Source organism: Salvelinus sp. IW2-2015, linkage group LG5 (assembly GCF_002910315.2).
Source record: "Salvelinus sp. IW2-2015 linkage group LG5, ASM291031v2, whole genome shotgun sequence".
Classification (NCBI taxonomy): Eukaryota; Metazoa; Chordata; class Actinopteri; order Salmoniformes; family Salmonidae; genus Salvelinus; species Salvelinus sp. IW2-2015.
Genome location: NC_036844.1, coordinates 15099642 through 15118542, shown reverse-complemented (window position 1 = coordinate 15118542; position 18901 = coordinate 15099642). Strand labels below are relative to the sequence as shown.

General features: G+C 45.6%; 1 protein-coding gene across 1 annotated transcript in view; it reads right to left on the bottom strand.

The window, feature by feature from the left end:
• LOC111963960 (patatin-like phospholipase domain-containing protein 7) overlaps positions 1-18901 on the bottom strand; it is a 47222-nt gene that overhangs the window by 15052 nt on the left and 13269 nt on the right. The window contains 23 exon segments of the mRNA XM_070443570.1: positions 36-105; positions 406-522; positions 1044-1200; positions 3675-3793; positions 4686-4782; positions 4784-4829; positions 4832-4862; positions 5760-5928; positions 6088-6151; positions 6671-6820; positions 6957-7023; positions 9149-9262; positions 10112-10235; positions 10715-10846; positions 10941-11146; positions 15095-15172; positions 15656-15811; positions 15962-16047; positions 16139-16355; positions 16758-16838; positions 17104-17232; positions 18272-18352; positions 18734-18893. Of these exon segments, the coding sequence (XP_070299671.1) occupies positions 36-105; positions 406-522; positions 1044-1200; positions 3675-3793; positions 4686-4782; positions 4784-4829; positions 4832-4862; positions 5760-5928; positions 6088-6151; positions 6671-6820; positions 6957-7023; positions 9149-9262; positions 10112-10235; positions 10715-10846; positions 10941-11146; positions 15095-15172; positions 15656-15811; positions 15962-16047; positions 16139-16355; positions 16758-16838; positions 17104-17232; positions 18272-18352; positions 18734-18893 (2651 nt within the window).

The following is an 18901-nucleotide window of genomic DNA, read 5'->3' as shown; positions in this document are numbered from 1 at the left end:
TAGAGAGAGGTATAGAGAGAGACTTGAGGCCTAACCGTCAGTGTGCACTCTCATGGTGGAGGCAGTGATGTCAGTGGTGATGTTGAAATAGGGGATCCACAGATCCTGAACAAACAACAGCACCACTAGTCATTAAATGGTTATGTTAATATTGCAACTGTGAAAGAAGGTTCAGGGCGGAGGCTTAATTCCCTTCAATTATATTTATTGCTAACGCGTTTCAAAGCAGGCTCCTTTTCAAATKAGTATAATAAGTTAAATCTTTCAGGCCGTGTACGACAGGCAATTTTTTATGTATTTAATCTACTCTTTGTTTAYACAGGTGATCACATTATGATGAAAAATGCCTTTTACAAGAGAGTCGCAAGACCRTCTAACTCCAACTGCGCTGCGAGTGTTCCTCACCTCTATCTGCTTGCCCTTGAACACCGTGTAAATGCTGGAGTTGAAGGCAGCGCCAGAGAACATAGAAGTGATGGGGTAGGTCAGGTCCAACACCTTCTTGAACACCAACGTCATTCCCTGCAATACACCACCAAGAAGACCCCCAACAAATCCATGAGAACACGTTYATTTCCACCTTTATTTGACTAAGTTGTCCCATTGAGGTCAAAATMATGTTTCTTCAAGGTTGACCGGCCTGGACAACATTTAAACACTTGCCAATAWGACACTTGAAGGTTGAGTGAAGATCAAGTTAATATTCCTCGCATCCTCTCTCCTTGCCTCCTTCTCAAGGCATTTTGGACAAAATGATACAATGTCCTTCCCCTTGGACTTGTTCCTCCTAATGCATTTTGAGAAAGCGGTGAGGACAGGTGGGGCGGCAGGTAGCCTAGCGGTTAGGAGCGTTTGGCCAGTAACCAAAAGGTTTCTGGTTCGAATCCCGGAGACGAAAAAAAATAAAAATAATCAGTTGATGTGCCCTTTAGCAAGGCACAACCCTAAAAAAGTCGCTCTGGATCAGAGCGTCTACTGAAGGACGCGAGGAATCGTGGAAAGATGCGTTGCGAAAGAGACTAGCCGTGGTGAATTCCCCTCACCATAGCCCACTCTCGTGCCCTCATCCTCATGCGGCAGTGACTGCGGTCCTCTGCGTACAGCGCCCCCATCAGGGAGCCGATGGAGACACCTCCCACCAGGTCCACGGGGATCCCTGCCTCACTCAGAGCATGCATGATACCCACCTGAGAACAGCCCCTGAGAGAGGACGAGAGAGACAGGACGAGAGGAAGAGGAGCGAGAGACTCAGACATTTGAAATATGCTAACGACTCCACACACACAAGCTCCCTCATTAAAACGTATAGGAATGTAGATTGAGGTAATGTCTTGGCTTTCATCGTCATGTTTGTGGTTCTGATGACTAACCAGTCTCTGCAGTKTTCCCTGTATTTGGCAGGTGTACTAACAGATTGCATTGCAGGTTCTTGGAAATGGTTTCACACAACATACATACATCTCCATGTACTGTTAGGGATTGTAACTGCCAAGTAGCCAACTTGTTTAACACTACCACATACAGTATGTCAACACCAGTACCACAACAATTCACAAGGGGCCCAAAATGTACGCCTTATCCTACGCACTTCTCAGTAGTTGGTATTCAGGCTTACCTTATGCAGGTATGTAACGGGCTTTGCAGGCATGGCTCCCTTGCGTGCGCTGAATACATTTAATTTAACCACTGAATACATTTAATTCAACCACTGAATACATTTAATTTAACCACTGAATACATTTAATTCAACCACTGAATACATTTAATTCAACCACTGAATACATTTAATTCAACCGCTGAATACATTTAATTTAACCACTGAATACATTTAATTCAACCACTGAATACATTTAATTTAACCRCTGAATACATTTAATTYAACCRCTGAATACATTTAATTCAACCGCTGAATACATTTAATTCAACCGCTGAATACATTTAATTCAACCACTGAAAACCCTCCCACTTACTGGACAACACATTTGCTCGTGGAGTTTGCATTCAATAGGGTTTTCAGTGCATTTATCTTAAGCGATCCCTTTAAATACGGTGTACTGTACCTTTCATAAAGTGTTGTTGACAGACTCACTAGAAGACATTGAGAGAACGGGTTCAGAATATAGGGATCAATAAAAGAAAGCCATCTAAATGTATGTATATTTGTCTCCGTTTCAGCACCAACTGGTAGATTTAAAAATACTCTGATCTTGGAGATTACTTAGGCACATTTTAGGGTTAGGAAAGTATTGATGAATCATAAAAAAACTGAGTTAAGAGCCTTTACGCACAAAATATATTGAGGAATCAAAAATACAGTGGTTTGCTTCAACCTGAAAGTTGCCATATTCAAGATCAATGCATGAMATATTGGAACTTTAAAAAGTGTACAATATGGGTTGAACAATAGTTCTATAAATCTACCCTARTCATGRAACTGTATGACAATGGTCCAGTCATCATGAACCATGCGCCAGGCTCCAGGTTTAAMCTGCTACGTGGGGTCTGAGTTCCATAACGATTCAAACAGGCTACATGTCCCATATTATCGCACAACGTTAGCCTAATATGATCCACTAATGCTAGCGACCSTCAGGAACAACTACACGGACRTGACAGAGGAAAGAAAGGTACATTGGAATGGAATGATGYAAGATGTACGGTACAAATWGAAGGAAACACTAAAGKGACAGTTATAAATGTATGTGGGAATTACRGACGGTGGCTCCCGATAGTGGCTAATATTTAACTTGCTAGAAATGGTCAAAKAAAACAGATTTTATCCCTGCAAATTATWAGGGCATACAATAAAAATTCTGAAWAACAGCACAGCTATTTGTAGCCTATTTCACTGTGGAAAAGGGGCCGCAATACATGTCACGTTGATATGCTTGTCAGTTTGCTGGTATGGTTTCACCTTCGTCTTCAGGGATCATAAGGGGAAAATATCTAAAACAATTGCTACGTGTATTTACAATCTCCAAACAGATTACTAATTTACCCAGCTCTTATAAATGTCTAAATTACAGTGCATTGAGATTCTAAAATCGGGAAAAATAAAGCAGATGCTTTTCCCACTTGGAACCRGTAAGTTCGCTGAAACTTATYCATGGTTTCCTCCTTTAGGAGGGGAATGAAGTCAAGGTCAGAATACGGCGTATCTGTAGACACACCTTCGTTTATACGACCTCCACCCCAAACGAATAGCGGGTGAATAGCATGCTATTCTCATGCTGAAGTTCAAGGTCAGAATAAGCGTAGAGAGAAAGGGGCATGAAAAGGAAATGACCTTCCATTTACGCATGCTTAACGTGAGTCCGAATTCCCCAAGGGGAAACAAGACAACTATTAGTACAAAGCATTTAACAGGCACGAGTTAAGAGCGAGAGAGAGACAAGAGGAACCAACCTTGAAACATCTCCTGAACACAACACAAACACAGGACAAACGGAAGGAGAAGAGAGAGAAAGACAGGAGAAGAGAAAATGAAATGAGCAAGATATTACATTTGGCAGAAAAGTGGAAGCAGTCTGCTTTGAGTGTTTCATGCATTAGGAAGGACAACACCCCCCCCTACACTACACGGGACGGCTCCATAGAAATGACTATACATGGGGCCGAGTGATGTCAGTGACCTAGAGGACAGAGGTTAGAGATCAGGGGTCATTGGAGCGTACCTGGCCCCTCCTCCCCCCAGTATGAGGGCGATGGCGTTCCCGGTCAGGACCCTGGCCAGGCGGGAGAAGTCTGAGTGGCGGTCAGCCGGCTTCTGGAACACACGCTGATACATCTCAATCTGGAGAGGAGAGCAATACACAGCAGATRTTAAAACACTATTTCTTAAAATGGTGGGACACTGGAAATAACTGTGGGGTTGTGAGGCAACTCCTTCCTTAATTATGGGTTAGGGGCGTGAACATTTAAATGTTAAAACAAAATTGGGATGCTTAACGTTAAGAATCCCTAAGCGAAAGACTTAGTTTTATTTATTTATTTTTTACGTCGATGCAGAAAGTAAACAGCATCTCAGCAACAACTAAAGAGTGTAGAAGCGCGATGCTCAACTTCTCCGCTGTTTTGGTGCCCTGGCTACCACTCYGTGAACAGCACGAAGCGAGCCAATACACATGCGCAGATACGGCAGCAAATCAGTCTCCAAAAATTCWGAATCTTAGGAGTCGATTCTTAGTTAACGAATCTTGACACTCAATGGGAGTCGACTTGCAAGGAGTCGGGGAATCAATTATTTTGGAGTCGACTCTTCACCACTATGACATCATCGTTAACAGTTGGAAAAATGGCAGAGGAAAGGCAAGCGACGGCAGCGAAGTCCTGTATGGCAATATTGAAATGAGAAGGTTAAATGAGAAGGAAATGGAAACTTTGCAAGGTGGAATTGAGGTACAGTAATGATAGTACAGGTGCAATGCTTAACTTCTTGAAAGAGACCCAAACCGTAGCTGGCAGCAGCCTTGTGAATTCACGTGGATTTTATACATTTTCTTATTGTTTTAACAGAAAACCGATAAAAAATGGCAGTTTAAACATTAAAGAAAAAAATGTACCATTTGTCACATCTTATCAGGTGTGTGTGTGTGTACCAGTTTGGGCAGATCAGGTGTGTGTGTGTGTACCAGTTTGGGCAGATCAGTGTGTGTGTGTGTCAGTGCAGTCAGTGTGTGTGTGACAGTTAGCAGGCTTCTCTTGGAGAAGACCCTGCGTGGGCAGGAGAGGTGCAGGTGTCTGGAGATCCAGCTCCTCATGTTGAGCCACTCCACAGTGCCCTGGGCGGGGGCCGTCCTCCCTGTGTAACAACACCAGCTGCTTCTGGGCCTCACCGCACTGCCCTCCAGCATCCGCTCCAACTACAGGGTCAAAGGCCAGGGGTCAACTAGAGGTTGGCCAAGAAGAAGTAGGACATAGTTTGTCCAGAATTAAACAGGCATGTACTGCATACTGAGAGGAGAGGAGTGTCTCACAATAGTATCAAGCCACTTGAGTCTGTGACTGGTTGGTATTCCTCTCTTTATCTTAGTAAATGGATATCATATCAGGGATAAGAGGTCAGCGAGGTCGACCCTGCCACCAAGCCCCAGACATGACTAAAGAACCCAAGGATCTGCACTGACCCTAATCCCACATCAAACACAGTGGCCTGCTAACACGCTAAGCTAGCTAACCTCTCCAAGCACCATGGAAATACGTTAAGCTAGCTAACCTCCCTCTAAGCATCATGCTAACACGCTAAGCTAGCTAACCTCTCAAAAAGCCTAATGCTAGTTTTGCAACAAAAACGTGAGGTCCCTCCCTGTTTTGTCCATCAGTCAAACAGAACGGTGGCAACCTACCGGAATCTGTCCAATAGAAACTCTTGTTTTGGTTGCAACTGTTTGCCTCGGTGTGACTAAGGATCACATCGCAGGAGAGGGGACTATTTCCTCTGCTTCTGAAGCTTTTGCTGCCCCTGAAGATATTCAAAGGCTAGGCAAATTTAGTAGATGTGGTCATGCACGCTAACGTATTGCTACACCTTCTGTCTAGCACCCTCTGTCTACACCCTCTGTCTACACCCTCTGTCTACACCCTCTGTCTACACCCTCTGTCTACACCCTCTGTCTACACCCTCTGTCTACACCCCCAGAATAATGTAACAGTCCAAATGTGTTACAAGTGACAGACTCATAGGATGGCTCAGTAGAATTCCATTTCCCAAAATCAGTTCCCCTCCCAGAGCCCCCAGTCCCTCCTGGTTCCCCCCGTACCTCCCCCACAGCGGGGTCTTGCTCCCCCAGTCCCACAATGATGATGCAGTCAGCCTGGCGGATACATCGCTGGGTCCAGGGGGTCAGGGTGTAGTCTGTCTGGTAGAGCACGATGCGGTGGATGTCCTCCTGCTGGCCCAGCCAACTGGACAGACGATACTCATGAACACTGACACAGACGAGACAGACGAGACAGACGAGACAGACGAGACACAAGAGGGTGAAGCGAGAGAGAGACAATGATTTACTTCTTTAAAAAATAAAAGGAACCCTTTATAATGCATGTGGGCAGTTCAAGATGCACACAAACCCGTTCAGTCAAGCTCACCTGTCCAGTGCGGCCGCGCCCAGGCGCTGCTTGATGCTGTCGCTGGTCAGTAGAAGTGTGGGGCCTATGAAGAAGGACAATTTAGGTCAGGTCTGTGGAAAGGGCATACCTAAATCAAATCACATTGTATTTGTCACGTGCTTCGTAGACAACAGGTGTCGACTAACAGTGAAATGCTTACTTACGGGCCCTTTTCCAACAACGAAGTTAAAGATAAAGATAATACAAAATGAAAAGACACAAGGAATACAGACACAGTCATAGTACAACTGTACGAACTCATATCATTCCCCAGGCCCTAAAGCGTTCTAAGAGATGACCTGGCCACTGGGACACAGACTCAGCTCATTCTACTGAGGAGGGAGGACGGCCAATTCAAGGTCCCCATGAATGGAGATCATTTATTTCAGCCTCGGCAGAATATTAAATCATAGGAAAGAGCACCCGGGCATAAACACAATGTCACCCCCCCCCTATCTATATAGATGAGAAATCTATAGAAGGGCAGCACTGCTGAACTGCACTGTCTAGACAGCCTTGAACTGACGTGATGAAGAGAGAGGTGGAATGTGTGTGTGGTTACCAATGGCGATGAGTGCATGCTGCAGCTCCAGTGTGAAGGCTGTGAGAGGTACCTCCTCAGACACAGGCAGCACGGTGACAGTGGACAGGTTGGACGCYGGGTTCCCTGCATCCCACTTACTGCCTGGGGTGTGCAGGGCCAGGCTCCGAGCTGGGAGGAGGACAGACACACAGCGATGGATGGAGAGAGCAACATTATCATAAAGATATATTACACATAGCAGGTAAATGAGGCGTTAGATCCTTGTACAAAAGATGCCTGTAAACACACACGCACACCTACACACCTGTCAGAGGGCCATTGACCTGCTGAAGGATCTTCTGGCCAAGAAGGTGGATCAACCTCGTGACTACCTAAAACACAAGAAAGAGAGCGTCAGCGTGTGTGTGGAGGATTGTCATGTGTGTGAATGAGTGAGTGAGAGGTGTGTGTGAGTCAGTGAGTGAAAGCCAGTCATAGACCAAGTTAGACTTCTCATGTTTGTATCTGTCCCATCACGGCATCTGTGAAAGCACGGGCAGCACCATAGAGTCCATCTCTATTTTAAAGTAGTCCATTTCTTCCACTACTTCTATGAGTTGGTAAACAAACTGAAAGGGTGCATACTGCCACCTGGAGTGGGTTGTTTGAACAGGTATAAAACCCAAGGTTGGCGATTTACCTGCAGTTATGGAACGTTTGCTCATATGTAGGGCTGTGGCGGTCACGGATTTGTGTCAGCCGGTGATTGTCAARCAAATAACTGTCGGCCTCACGGTAATTGACCGTTAATTAACAAATACATTTAGCATCTCCTGGCTTCCACACATAGCTTACGAGCCACTGATGCAGAACTTTGAAACGTCTACATTTTAACAAGTCTAATAAATCCATGTAATATAGCCCAAACCTTCACGATAAATCAATGATTTATTTTAGACAGGTCTAAAGAAGCATAATATGAAGAAAATGTATTCCATTTCAGAAGAACAGAATAGCATACTCCAAGTTGTCCTTATGTTTGGTCCTGATCTGGCTATGCCAAAATGGCTATGGGCTACACTAGTTCATTAAGCAGACAAGTTTTGCTTAGAATTCCGTGGCATTATTTTATAGTATGAAGAATACAATTGAACAAATCGGAATAAAATATCAATATTTTCTCCAAACGATGAGGGAGTGCGCACATGCGGCTATTCTGTGTTGAGCGGTTAACAAAGAAATAGATTCTCGATATTCTTCATTTAGAGTTATTCATGTAACTTCTTGTTGTACGAAAATGGGCTATATGTTTAGATTTTTAATAGATTTTAAGTCTGCACAACAGTGGTAGGCCTGATCAGCGAACGATGAGACGGCCTATAGTCAGAGACCTGGCTGTGTGGTGCTCCCTCAATGTGATCAAGACAAAGGAGATGATTGTGGACTACAGGAAAAGGAGACCCGAGCACGTTCTCATTCACATCGACGGGGCTGTAGTGGAGTAGGTTGAGAGCTTCAAGTTCCTTGGTGTCCACATCACCAACAAACTGTCATGGTCCAAACACACCAAGACAGTCGTGAAGACAAAGCTTATTCCCCCACAGGAGACTGAAAAGATTTGGCATGGGTCCTCTGATCCTCAAAAGGTTCCACAGCTGCACCATTGAGAGCATCCTGACTGGTTGCATCACTGTCTGGTATGGCAACTGCTCGGCCTCCGACCGCAAGGCACTACAGAGGGTTGTGAGTACTGCCCAGTAAATCACTGGGGCAAAGCTTCCTGCCATCCAGAACCTCTATACCAGGCGATGTCAGAGAAAGGCCCTAGAAATTGTCAAAGACTCCAGCCACCCTAGTCATAGACTGTTCTCTCTGTTACCGCACGTCAAGGGGTACCGGAGTGCCAAGTCTAAGTCCAAAAGGCTTCTTAACAAAAGGCTACTCCGGTTGTAAAGATAAACAATGTGCTTAATATTAGGAAAGTTGACAAATAAATATAGTAGGCCTAGCCTATAGAAAGCTGATGGGCTCCTCCTCTTTTTAGTAGATGCCATCACTCTGTTTTCTCATGCAACTGCATAGCCTATAGAAATGTTGCGCAGMATGAGCTCATGAAGTGTTTGATTAGATYTTCGAACTATTTGCATTGATGTCAGTGATTAGAGGGACATAAGAGTGCTGAGTACCAGGCAGTTATCAAGTTTTGTAGGCTACTAATGACCATCAGCAGCATCAGAGCATGGAGAAGCCTAATTACCGTGACTAAATGGTCACGTGGAATTTGACTGCCTTCATGACTCGTGACCGCCGATGTGGCGGTAATACGGTCACCGYAACAGCCCTACTCACAATTCATTGGCTGATCCCTCCGGATGACCTTGATGGAATGATCTGATCCTTCCCACCCAGTTAACTACACAAATGGTGAAAGTTCTCAATGGTGCTGCCAATGTTAAAACGTGCTTTTGGGTATTAGAGTCGTCTATCTAAGTCTATGAAGCCAGTTGACCTACATACCTGTGGGAACTTCCTCTTAATGTAGCTGAGTGCTCCCTCTGGTAGTTTGGCCAGCTCTGAGTCACGTACTGCATGCACCGTGGTCGCTCTGTTCTGATGGGTCAGGGCCTCCACCTGGACACAACAACCACCACAGGCTCCCATTGGTCAACACTGCGAATCATCCCTCAATCATTATACAGGAACTATGCACCAAACTTACCCCGTAACACTCATGCAATTGATTTAATAATCATTGCACATTCCTTGTTTTCATATGGAGTTGAAGTGATCTTAGCCCTACAAATAGGAACATATTTAGTTTTTTAAAAAGCACTCACTGGTGCAGAAAATGTAAATAACTATTTAAGATAAAATTTGTGATCAGAGGAACGGATCAAGAAAAGCATGGTGAGCMAGACTTTTTAAGCCCCGGTGATTCTCGTGTCCATTTTCATCAGCGTCAACAAGCCAGCCAGGCAGTGACCTTTYATATCAAAGCGATTGATCTCCCTCTCTGTAATAACACTGTGCTGCTGGTACACACATGGTCTAACTCTGTATCCTCGCATTCCACACTCTCCTGACTCTGTCCTCACGGACACCGTAACTACGGCTACCGTCTGGAGCCGGTAACCATGGCATCGGACCATTCGCCTCAGGCTGGTATTCTTAGCAGCATAGGCATCGCCACAGCAATGCAAATCCACGTCAGCCAATGGGAGCGTGATGCAGTGAATTAAAGGGAGAGGGGTTACCAAACAGAGCTAAATCCTCTCTGGACAGCAGAGAAACACACACACACACAGCTCTGAGATGTTGTGAATAGCCATGTCATGGTGGGGCTTACTCATGACCCTGCATAAAACCGTGTCGGTGTCTAAATGGGTTTGCTTACATCTACAATCAATAAAACTATGAATTCTTTAAAAGCCTGGCATTGTTTATTCTACCCATTGTGCCACATGACATTTGACCCCTTACCACGCCGATGAGGTCACCGCGGCCGTACTCTCCGGTCAGCTCCTTCTTGCCGTCCTCCTTCATGATGACGGAGCGCAGACGGCCACTCAGAACTATGAAGGTGCTGTCTGACTTATCCCCCTGTCTGAGAGAGAGAATTGTTTCAACTGTAGCCAGACAAATTCAAGCTTCCGAATTGGATTGTAGTAATGTCTTGACTTTCATTATCATGTTTGAGGTTAAAAGGGATATTGCGTGATTTCAGTCTTTTTTTCTACGTAACGAGAGTCAGACAAATTCATGGAAACCATTTTTGTGTCTCCGGGTACCGTTTGGAGATTATTGAAGTTAGCGCTCAATGGCGCTGCCCGTGCACTAACAGACGCAATAATGGGACAGATGCCCTGYTATCTCTATAAATCTCTATCAATGAGTGTGTCTGTCTCTGGGTAAGTAGAAAAACGACCTAAAATCTTGAAATCTCGCAGTTTAAGACTAATCACGCTTGGGGTTTCATTGTAGATGTACCATCTCTAGATGAGATGGAAATACTGTAGATCAGTGAAGGCAGTAAAGCTGAATTGAGCGTGATTAGACATCGGTGTGGACAGAGGGGTTACCTACCTGTAGACTGCCCGGCCGGCCTCCACAGCCATCCAGTCCAGAGCAAAGTCTATCTGCCTGACGAAGGAAGACATCCTCCGAACGACCGTGTGAGCTACGTTCAGCACCACTGTGGGTTCTGCACGCATGATCCTGAGGGACACACACACRCGTAAATGTCGGAGTGTGCATGCATGTATGCATATGAAATACATGTGCACGACAGTGTGTATTCCCTGTGCCTCACTCGTAGAAGTGGGTCTTGGAAATGGAGAGGAAGCTGCAGTCTCGGTGGGCTCGGACAGTGAAGATGAGGGGCTCGCCGGTCAGTACAGCCAGCTGGCCCACCAGCTCCCCGGGGTGGGTCACAAACAGACATGTGTCCTCCTCGCGGTCGATCATCCGCTGGTACACATGCAGCAGGCCCAAGATCACAAACTGCACACTCACCTCCTGCAAAACACACTGGGATGAATACTTTCCAGGAAATCAACCAAGTTCCTATCCTGGGAATAATTCATATATATACCCGAAAAATTGGAAGTGCCAATTTCAAACTAAGAAATGGTCACTATGCCAGGGTTCTCCCAAAATAAGATTGTCGCTGGGCCACATTGCCGACTTGGCTGCGCCTCTATATCAACATTTCACAGCAAGTGAAACTGATATTTGGTCATGAGTGTAACTTTGATCGCCAATGACATTGTTGTGAATTACGAAACAGGATGTTCATCAATTCGGAGCATGATGGTGTTCCTCAATTAATTCAGCGCATTTTCAGCAGTAGGCCTAGGCTACCTCGACACAGAGCGCGCTCAGGACGCACAGAACGTACCACGAGTAGGCTAATGCGTTGTCAAATCATACAAACTTATTAACGGCAGACAAACAGATAACCAAAGTTGCTAAATAACCTCTAACGAATGACAGAATATCTCMGATTTGGCAAAATCGAGTTGATGATTATGCAGATAGCAGATCAGCTCATGAATAACAGGGAGACGAAGAGAGGAAATTGTTTAAATATCAAGCTCTTAACAGGGACCAACTCTTAAAAAAATATATATCCATATCGACATTCATACAGTTTGTTGATCACACATTCTCTAACTAAGCTCTCATATGGGCAGCGATACAAGACAGTGCAGAGAAGCAGGGGAAATGTCATAGCAGTATTTTGACCATGCAACCTATGGATTACAGAATAAAGTTTGGAATTGTCATGCGAGACAGGAGTGAGGATTTGGGGTTTCAGTGGAATTGTCATGCGAGACAGGAGTGAGGATTTGGGGTTTCAGTGGAATTGTCATGCGAGACAGGAGTGAGGATTTGGGGTTTCAGTGGAATTGGGACGACAGGGAAATAGCCTAGGCTCTATATAATGCTACTACTTGCGTCAATAATACAGTTGATTTAGACTACATTATTGCATGCTCAATGTTTCTGATCAGTGATAGATGAGAAAACAAATAAATGAGCTAGCACTTCCACTTGTCCTGCCAGAGATCAATTAACCAAATATACAGACAGATTCAGTGAAACAAAATCACATTGATTATCAGACAAGTCAAAGGCTTTTGGTCAGGAATAGGACAAGGCTGAAGAGAAGGATCTACTTGTATAACATGCTAGCAAAATGAGCTAATACAGTTGAAGTCGGAAGTTTACATACACGTTAGAAAAATACATTTAAAGTCAGTTTCACAATTCCTGACATTTAATCCTAGTAAAAATTCCCCGTCTTAGGTCAGTTAGGATCACCACTTTATTTTAAGAATGAAATGTCAGAATAATAGTAGAGAGAATTATTTATTTGAGCTTTTATTTCTTTCATCACATTCGCAGTGGGTCAGAAGTTTACATACACTCAATTAGTATTTGGTAGCATTGCCTTTAAATTGTTTAACTTGGGTCAAACGTTTTGGGTAGCCTTCCACAAGCTTCCCACAATAAGTTGGGTGCATTTTGTCCCATTCCTCCTGACAGATCTGGTGTAACTGAGTCAGGTTTGTAGGCCTCCTTGCTCGCACACACTTTTTCAGTTCTGCCCACAAATTTCTATAGGATTGAGGTCAGGGCTTCGTGATGGCCACTCCCAATACCTTGACTTGGTTGTCCTTAACCCATTTTCCCACAACTTTGGAAGTGTGCTTGGGATCATTGTCCATTTGGAAGACCCATTTGCGACCAAGCTTTAACTTCCTGACTGATGTCTTGAGATGTTGCTTCAATATATCCACATAATGCCATCTATTTTGTGAAGTGAACCAGTCCCTCCTGCAGCAAAGCACCCCCACAGCATGATGCTGCCACTCCTGTGCTTCACGGTTGGGATKRTGTTCTTCGGYTTGCACGCCTCCCCCTTTTTCCTCCAAACATAACGATGGTCATAATGGCCAAACAGTTCTATTTTTGTTTCATCAGACCAGAGGGCATTTCTCTAAAAAGTACAATCTTTGTCCCCATGTGCAGTTGCAAAATGTTAGTCTGGCTTTTTCATGGCGGTTTTGGAGCAGTGGCTTCTTCCTTGCTGAGCGGACTTTCAGGTCATGTCGATATAGTACTCGTTTTACTGTGGATATAGATACTTTGTACCGGTTACCTCCAGCATCTTCACAAGGTCCTTTGCTGATGTTCTGGGATTGATTTGCACTTTTCGCACCAAAGTACGTTCATCTCTAGGAGACAGAACACGTCTCCTTCCTGAGCGGTATGACGGATGCGTGGTCCCATGGTGTTTATACTTGTGTACTATTGTTTGTACAGATGAACGTGGTACCTTCAGGCGCTTGGAAATTGCTCCCAAGCATGAACCAGACTTGTGGAGGTCTACAATTTTTTTTATTAGGTCTTGGCTTATTTCTTTTGATTTTCCCCATGATGTCAAGCAAAGAGGCACTGAGTTTGAAGTTAGGCCTTGAAATACATCCACAGGTACACCTCCATTTGACTAAAATGATGTCAATCAGCCTATCAGAAGTTTCTGAAGACATGACATCATTTTCTGGAATTTTCCAAGCTGTTTAAAGCACAGTCAACTCAGTGTATGTAAACTTCTGACCCACTGGAATTGTGATACAGTGAATTATAAGTGAAATAATCTGTCTGTAAACAATTGTTGGAAAAATGACTTGTGTCATGCACAAAGTAGATGTCCTAACCGACTTGCCAAAACTATAGTTTGTTAACAAGAAATTTGTGGAGTGGTTGAAAAACGAGTTTTAATGACTCCAACCTAAGTGTATGTAAACTTCCGACTTCAACTGTATATGAGCAAACAAGAGTAAAGATGATCATTAGCACTCACCTTAACTTAGCTAACATTTTCCCAGCCTAATTGTTACCAAATCCAAATGGAGATTCAGTGTTAAACAAAAATTTGACATTGATTGATTTATCTAGACGAGTCCCCTGCGCTTGTCTCAAAGCAGCGCGATCCCAATTAAAACAGTGCTGAAATGATAACCTAGATTACCACAAACACGCGACTATTGCTTTAAATTACCTTCCGGAGACACCTGAAACCCCACTCTTTAAGGAATTTTAGAATTTTTGATCAATCCTTCTGACCCCCCCCCCCCCCCCCCCCTTAAAAGATTTAGATGCACTATTGTAAAGTGGCTGTTCCACTGGATGTCATAAGGTGAATGCACCAATTTGTAAGTCGCTCTGGATAAGAGCGTCTGCTAAATGACTTAAATGTAAATGTAATGTAAATGATGTGGATATGACTTTGGGAGTTTCAGTATTAGCCAGAATTTGATAAATGACTAAAATTGCATTAGCCGACTTAATTCCAATATTTTCATCATTCAGTTGATCCTAACTAAAGAGTTTCTGTCTCTGCGCTTTTTCTAGGCACAATGGCTGTTTCCTCTTCTACTTACTTCGCTTCCGCGTGTTGGCTCTTTAATTTCTGTGATGTTGGACAAGGCCTGAGCTTTAATTTTGGGGTCAGAAGGGGATAGAAGGGAATAGAATTTTCAGTTCTGACGAGAACTCTAAACGGCATTCGGTTTTCGTGTGCAGTCAATTGTCCAATCCAGTGTCAATTATGCGTGTACATTGAATATATGGCGAATTTGTGTGGTAAATACATTAGCCTAAAGCCTTTCATGTGACAACCTGTTTGTATAATGTCCCATTTCATTTTTTTCAATCTTCTGCTGCACACGTTGCGTATTTTGTGGAATTGCATCAGTGCGACATTGGGGAGGAAATGTTGTAATTTCCCCAGTGATCGGATGATTCCATTGGTCCATTAAGCTATGGAAGTTCAATCAAGCACAGATAAAGGAATGCTTCCAAGTAGTATTTGAACAGGTATGGATGATAGGTATGACCAAAGAGGAGAACCAGCTTATGGTTGATGAAGTAAAGCAGACAGTATGGTGCTCTGACCTGATCTCCCTGTCTGGCCACCACAGAGCCTGCTTTGACCTGGTGCAGAGTCACCCTGCCCTCCAACAGACCAGGGTCCTGACAGAGAGGGAGAGATTATGGTACAGCAGGATTAAGGTAGGTGTGAGAGMCTGCTTTGACCTGGTGCAGAGTCACCCTGCCCTCCAACAGACCAGGGTCCTGACAGAGAGGGAGAGACTATGGTACAGCAGGATTAAGGTAGGTGTGAGAGACTGCTAGCGATTCAGACATTGACAGAGAGAACGTGAGGTCGCAAGAGGAAGCATAGTTCCCGGAACACACCCGGTACTGTCTCACAGTAGTGCTCGCCATAGATGTAGAACCGCATATGGCCGCCGATCCACACATGGACAGAAGAATGACTTGAAAGGTAACGACTGTTCTAGTTATTCTATCTCTATGGAGAAATAGAATACATGTGGCCGCCGATCCACCCGTCACACTGGAATGACTTAAATTGGAAAGTCTAGTAATTATATTTCCGTGTATTTAACAATATACTATAGATCTATATGGTACTCCCTGTCCGAAACRTCTCACCTGCAGCTGGATGATGCCCAGCAGGTCTTTCTTGGCAGCCTGAAAGATGGAGCTGACCTTGCTGGGGTGGACGGTGTCAGAGCGCCCCCCGCTGTCCGTGTAGTGGAACACGGCAGAGGGCGTATGCTGCATGGTCACACTCTTCTTCAGGATGGACTGGAGGAAGGTGAGGGGAGAGAGGGAGGGGGTTCAGACATGAGTGAAGCAGAGGTCTGTCAATGACTGAGTCCCATATGGCACCCTATTCCATATTTAGTGCACTACTTTTGACCAGGGCCCATAGGCAGAGGGAGAAAGGAGGCTCACCTTGTAAATGACAGGGCTGGAGGGGCGCTCGTCTATGGTGACTCTGGCTCGCTCGTACGCCATGTTCAGGTCGATCCCTGTCACCCCTGCTGAGCAGAGAGAGGTATTGATGGGCATAGTGTACGTGTGAAGTCACAAGTGAATGTAGTTGCAGCACTGGGCAGGGGACAAGCCTACCTGTGCCGTCAGTGGGCATAGAGATAGAGCGAGTCTTCCTAAAGGCGTTGGAGGGGCTATCTTTCCCGGCGTCTGTGTCCGAGGAGGTGTCTGCGAGTGCAGGTGTGGGGATGGGGGCGAAGACCGGGTCCTCCTGAAAGTGGGGTCTGCGTGGGATCCTGCCCGGACTCCCTTCCATCACCCCAGCAACCGCCACCAAGGGGACCGCCTGACGCTCCTGTCAATCAAAGAGGCAAAATATTACATTAACTATTCACACCATATCAACCTCATCACACATTTCACTAATAACACAACAAATGTGTCCTTGGATGCATGTTTGATTGGCTATAAAGAGAATGCAATATGAGGTGGGTGAACAATAGAMTGAATACCAGAGAAAATCCAATCTAGATGACAGAATTCCACTGTAGAATAATGTGGCTGTTGGAGAAGATTGGGTCAGGGAGGGTCTGAGTGACATAACTTTTAAACCCTCTTGCCGTTTCTCTTCCATCAGTGTTACTGCCCTTTATGTTATTTATAGAGGCTTGGGATCCATGTTATTCCTTTTCACTGAGCTTTATGATTCTGCACGGAGGATAGCGTTATGATGCTGGGCGTAATGTGCGTGTATTACCGGGTTGAAGAGCTCTGTGGTTAGGCCCAGGTAGTTATGTAACGCCAGGAAAGTCACTCTCTGGAGTCGCACCATGATTATCTGGAACACAAACAAACACCAAGGTGGATCAAACACCACGACACAACAATGCCTGTGATACAGCCAAAATAAAGACCTCTCCAGAACAATCAGGGTGTACTTTCAACTCAGGTTAGGCAGAGTATTCACCCTTGGGTGTGTCCCAAACGGGCCAATAAGGAATAAGGTGGAGTTTGGGATGCAGGCCCTTGCCATTAGGGGGGTCTCATCCAAAGAGTTGTTTRTTTGAAGTGTGTTCGGGAGTGGGCTGAGGTTGGGGCCGTACCTGAATGACGCGCACCAGAGTCTCGGGGTACTTCTCAAACACAGACTGGAAGGCTGAGGCGGGCAGACGCAGGATTGTGGAGCGAGACGCAGCCCGCGCTGACACAGTCTTATAGGGGGCGGGGTAACCCTGAGGAACACAGGMACCAACCAATCACACAGGGAGGGGGAGACAGAGAGGACAAAAGAGACAGGGGAGAAGGTGAATGGAACACTGAAATCAGAAAAACAGAAAGGAGGAGGAGAGAGGGAGGAGTGATGTCTGAAAAGAGAGGGGGAAACATGAACAGATGAATAGAGGTACAGTAGTTAAAAGACAAAAGGCAGAGAGATGGATGGATGACAGGACGGGGAGGAGGGAGGGAGGGATGGATGGATGACAGGACGGGGAGGAGGGAGGAGGGATGGATGGATGACAGGACGGGGAGGAGGGGGGAGGGATGGATGGATGACAGGACGGGGAGGGAGGGAGGGATGGATGGATGACAGGACGGGGAGGGAGGGAGATGGATGGATGACAGGACGGGGAGGAGGGAGAGATGGATGGATGACAGGACGGGAGGAGGGAGAGATGGATGGATGACAGGACGGGGAGGAGGGGAGAGGATGGATGACAGGACGGGGAGGAGGGAGAGATGGATGGATGACAGGACGGGGAGGAGGGAGAGATGGATGGATGACAGGACGGGAGGAGGAGAGATGGATGGATGACAGGACGGGGAGGAGGAGGATGGATGGATGACAGGACGGGGAGGAGGGAGAGATGGATGGATGACAGGACGGGAGGAGGGAAGAGATGGATGGATGACAGGACGGGGAGGAGGGAGAGATGGATGGATGACGGACGGGGAGGAGGGAGAGATGGTGGATGACAGGACGGGGAAGGAGGGAGATGGATTGGATGACAGGACGGGGAGGGGAGAGATGGATGGATGACAGACGGGGAAGAGGGAGAGATGGATGGATGGAGAAGTGGGTCGAGGATAAGCCAGAGGTGGAGGACAGAGGCGGGGTGTGACACAAGCGTCAGATGGAGGGAAGATATAAGATGCGTCCCAAATGACAGCTAATTCCTTGTATGGTGCACCACTTTTGACCACAGCCTTATGGTCAAAAGTAGTGGACTATAAAGGGAATAGGGTGCCCTATAAGACTCGCAGAAAACTCACGGTGATGATGTCTAGAATACTGAGCAGGCTGTGGACACTGTCCCCCGGGAGCACGTCCTTCACAACCGGCTCTGTGCCATCCTGTACACCACACACACACACAGATAACTAACCTTGTGGGGACACACAATTCAGTCTCATTAAAAATCCTATTTTCACTGCACCTAACCCAAAAACTTAAACTTTAACCCTAGCTCCTAACCCTAACCCCAATTATAACCCTAACCCTAAACCCTCTATAAATACCATTTGACCTTGTGGGGACTAACAAAATGTCCCCAGTTGGTCAAATTTTTGTCCAGAAAGATAAGTTCCCCCATGGTGCACAGAATAACTTACAAAAATAAGTCTGATATTGACTTAGCTAGCTCTGACTTAGCTAGCTCTGACTTAGCTAGCTCTGAGCTCGTCTACAGTAGGTTTCATTGGGTATTCCCAGCAGCTTTTCTAGCCCAGTCTTACGTTCTCGTGGATGCAGAGTTCCAGACGTCCATCCTGGACAACGTAGATGCTGTCGTCGTCGTCGCCCGGCCGGAACAGCCCCTCCCCCTCCTGCAGCTCCACAAAGACCATGTGACGACACAGCTCCAGGAACAGAGGCTTTTCAAAGTGGCCCAGCACCCTGAGAGC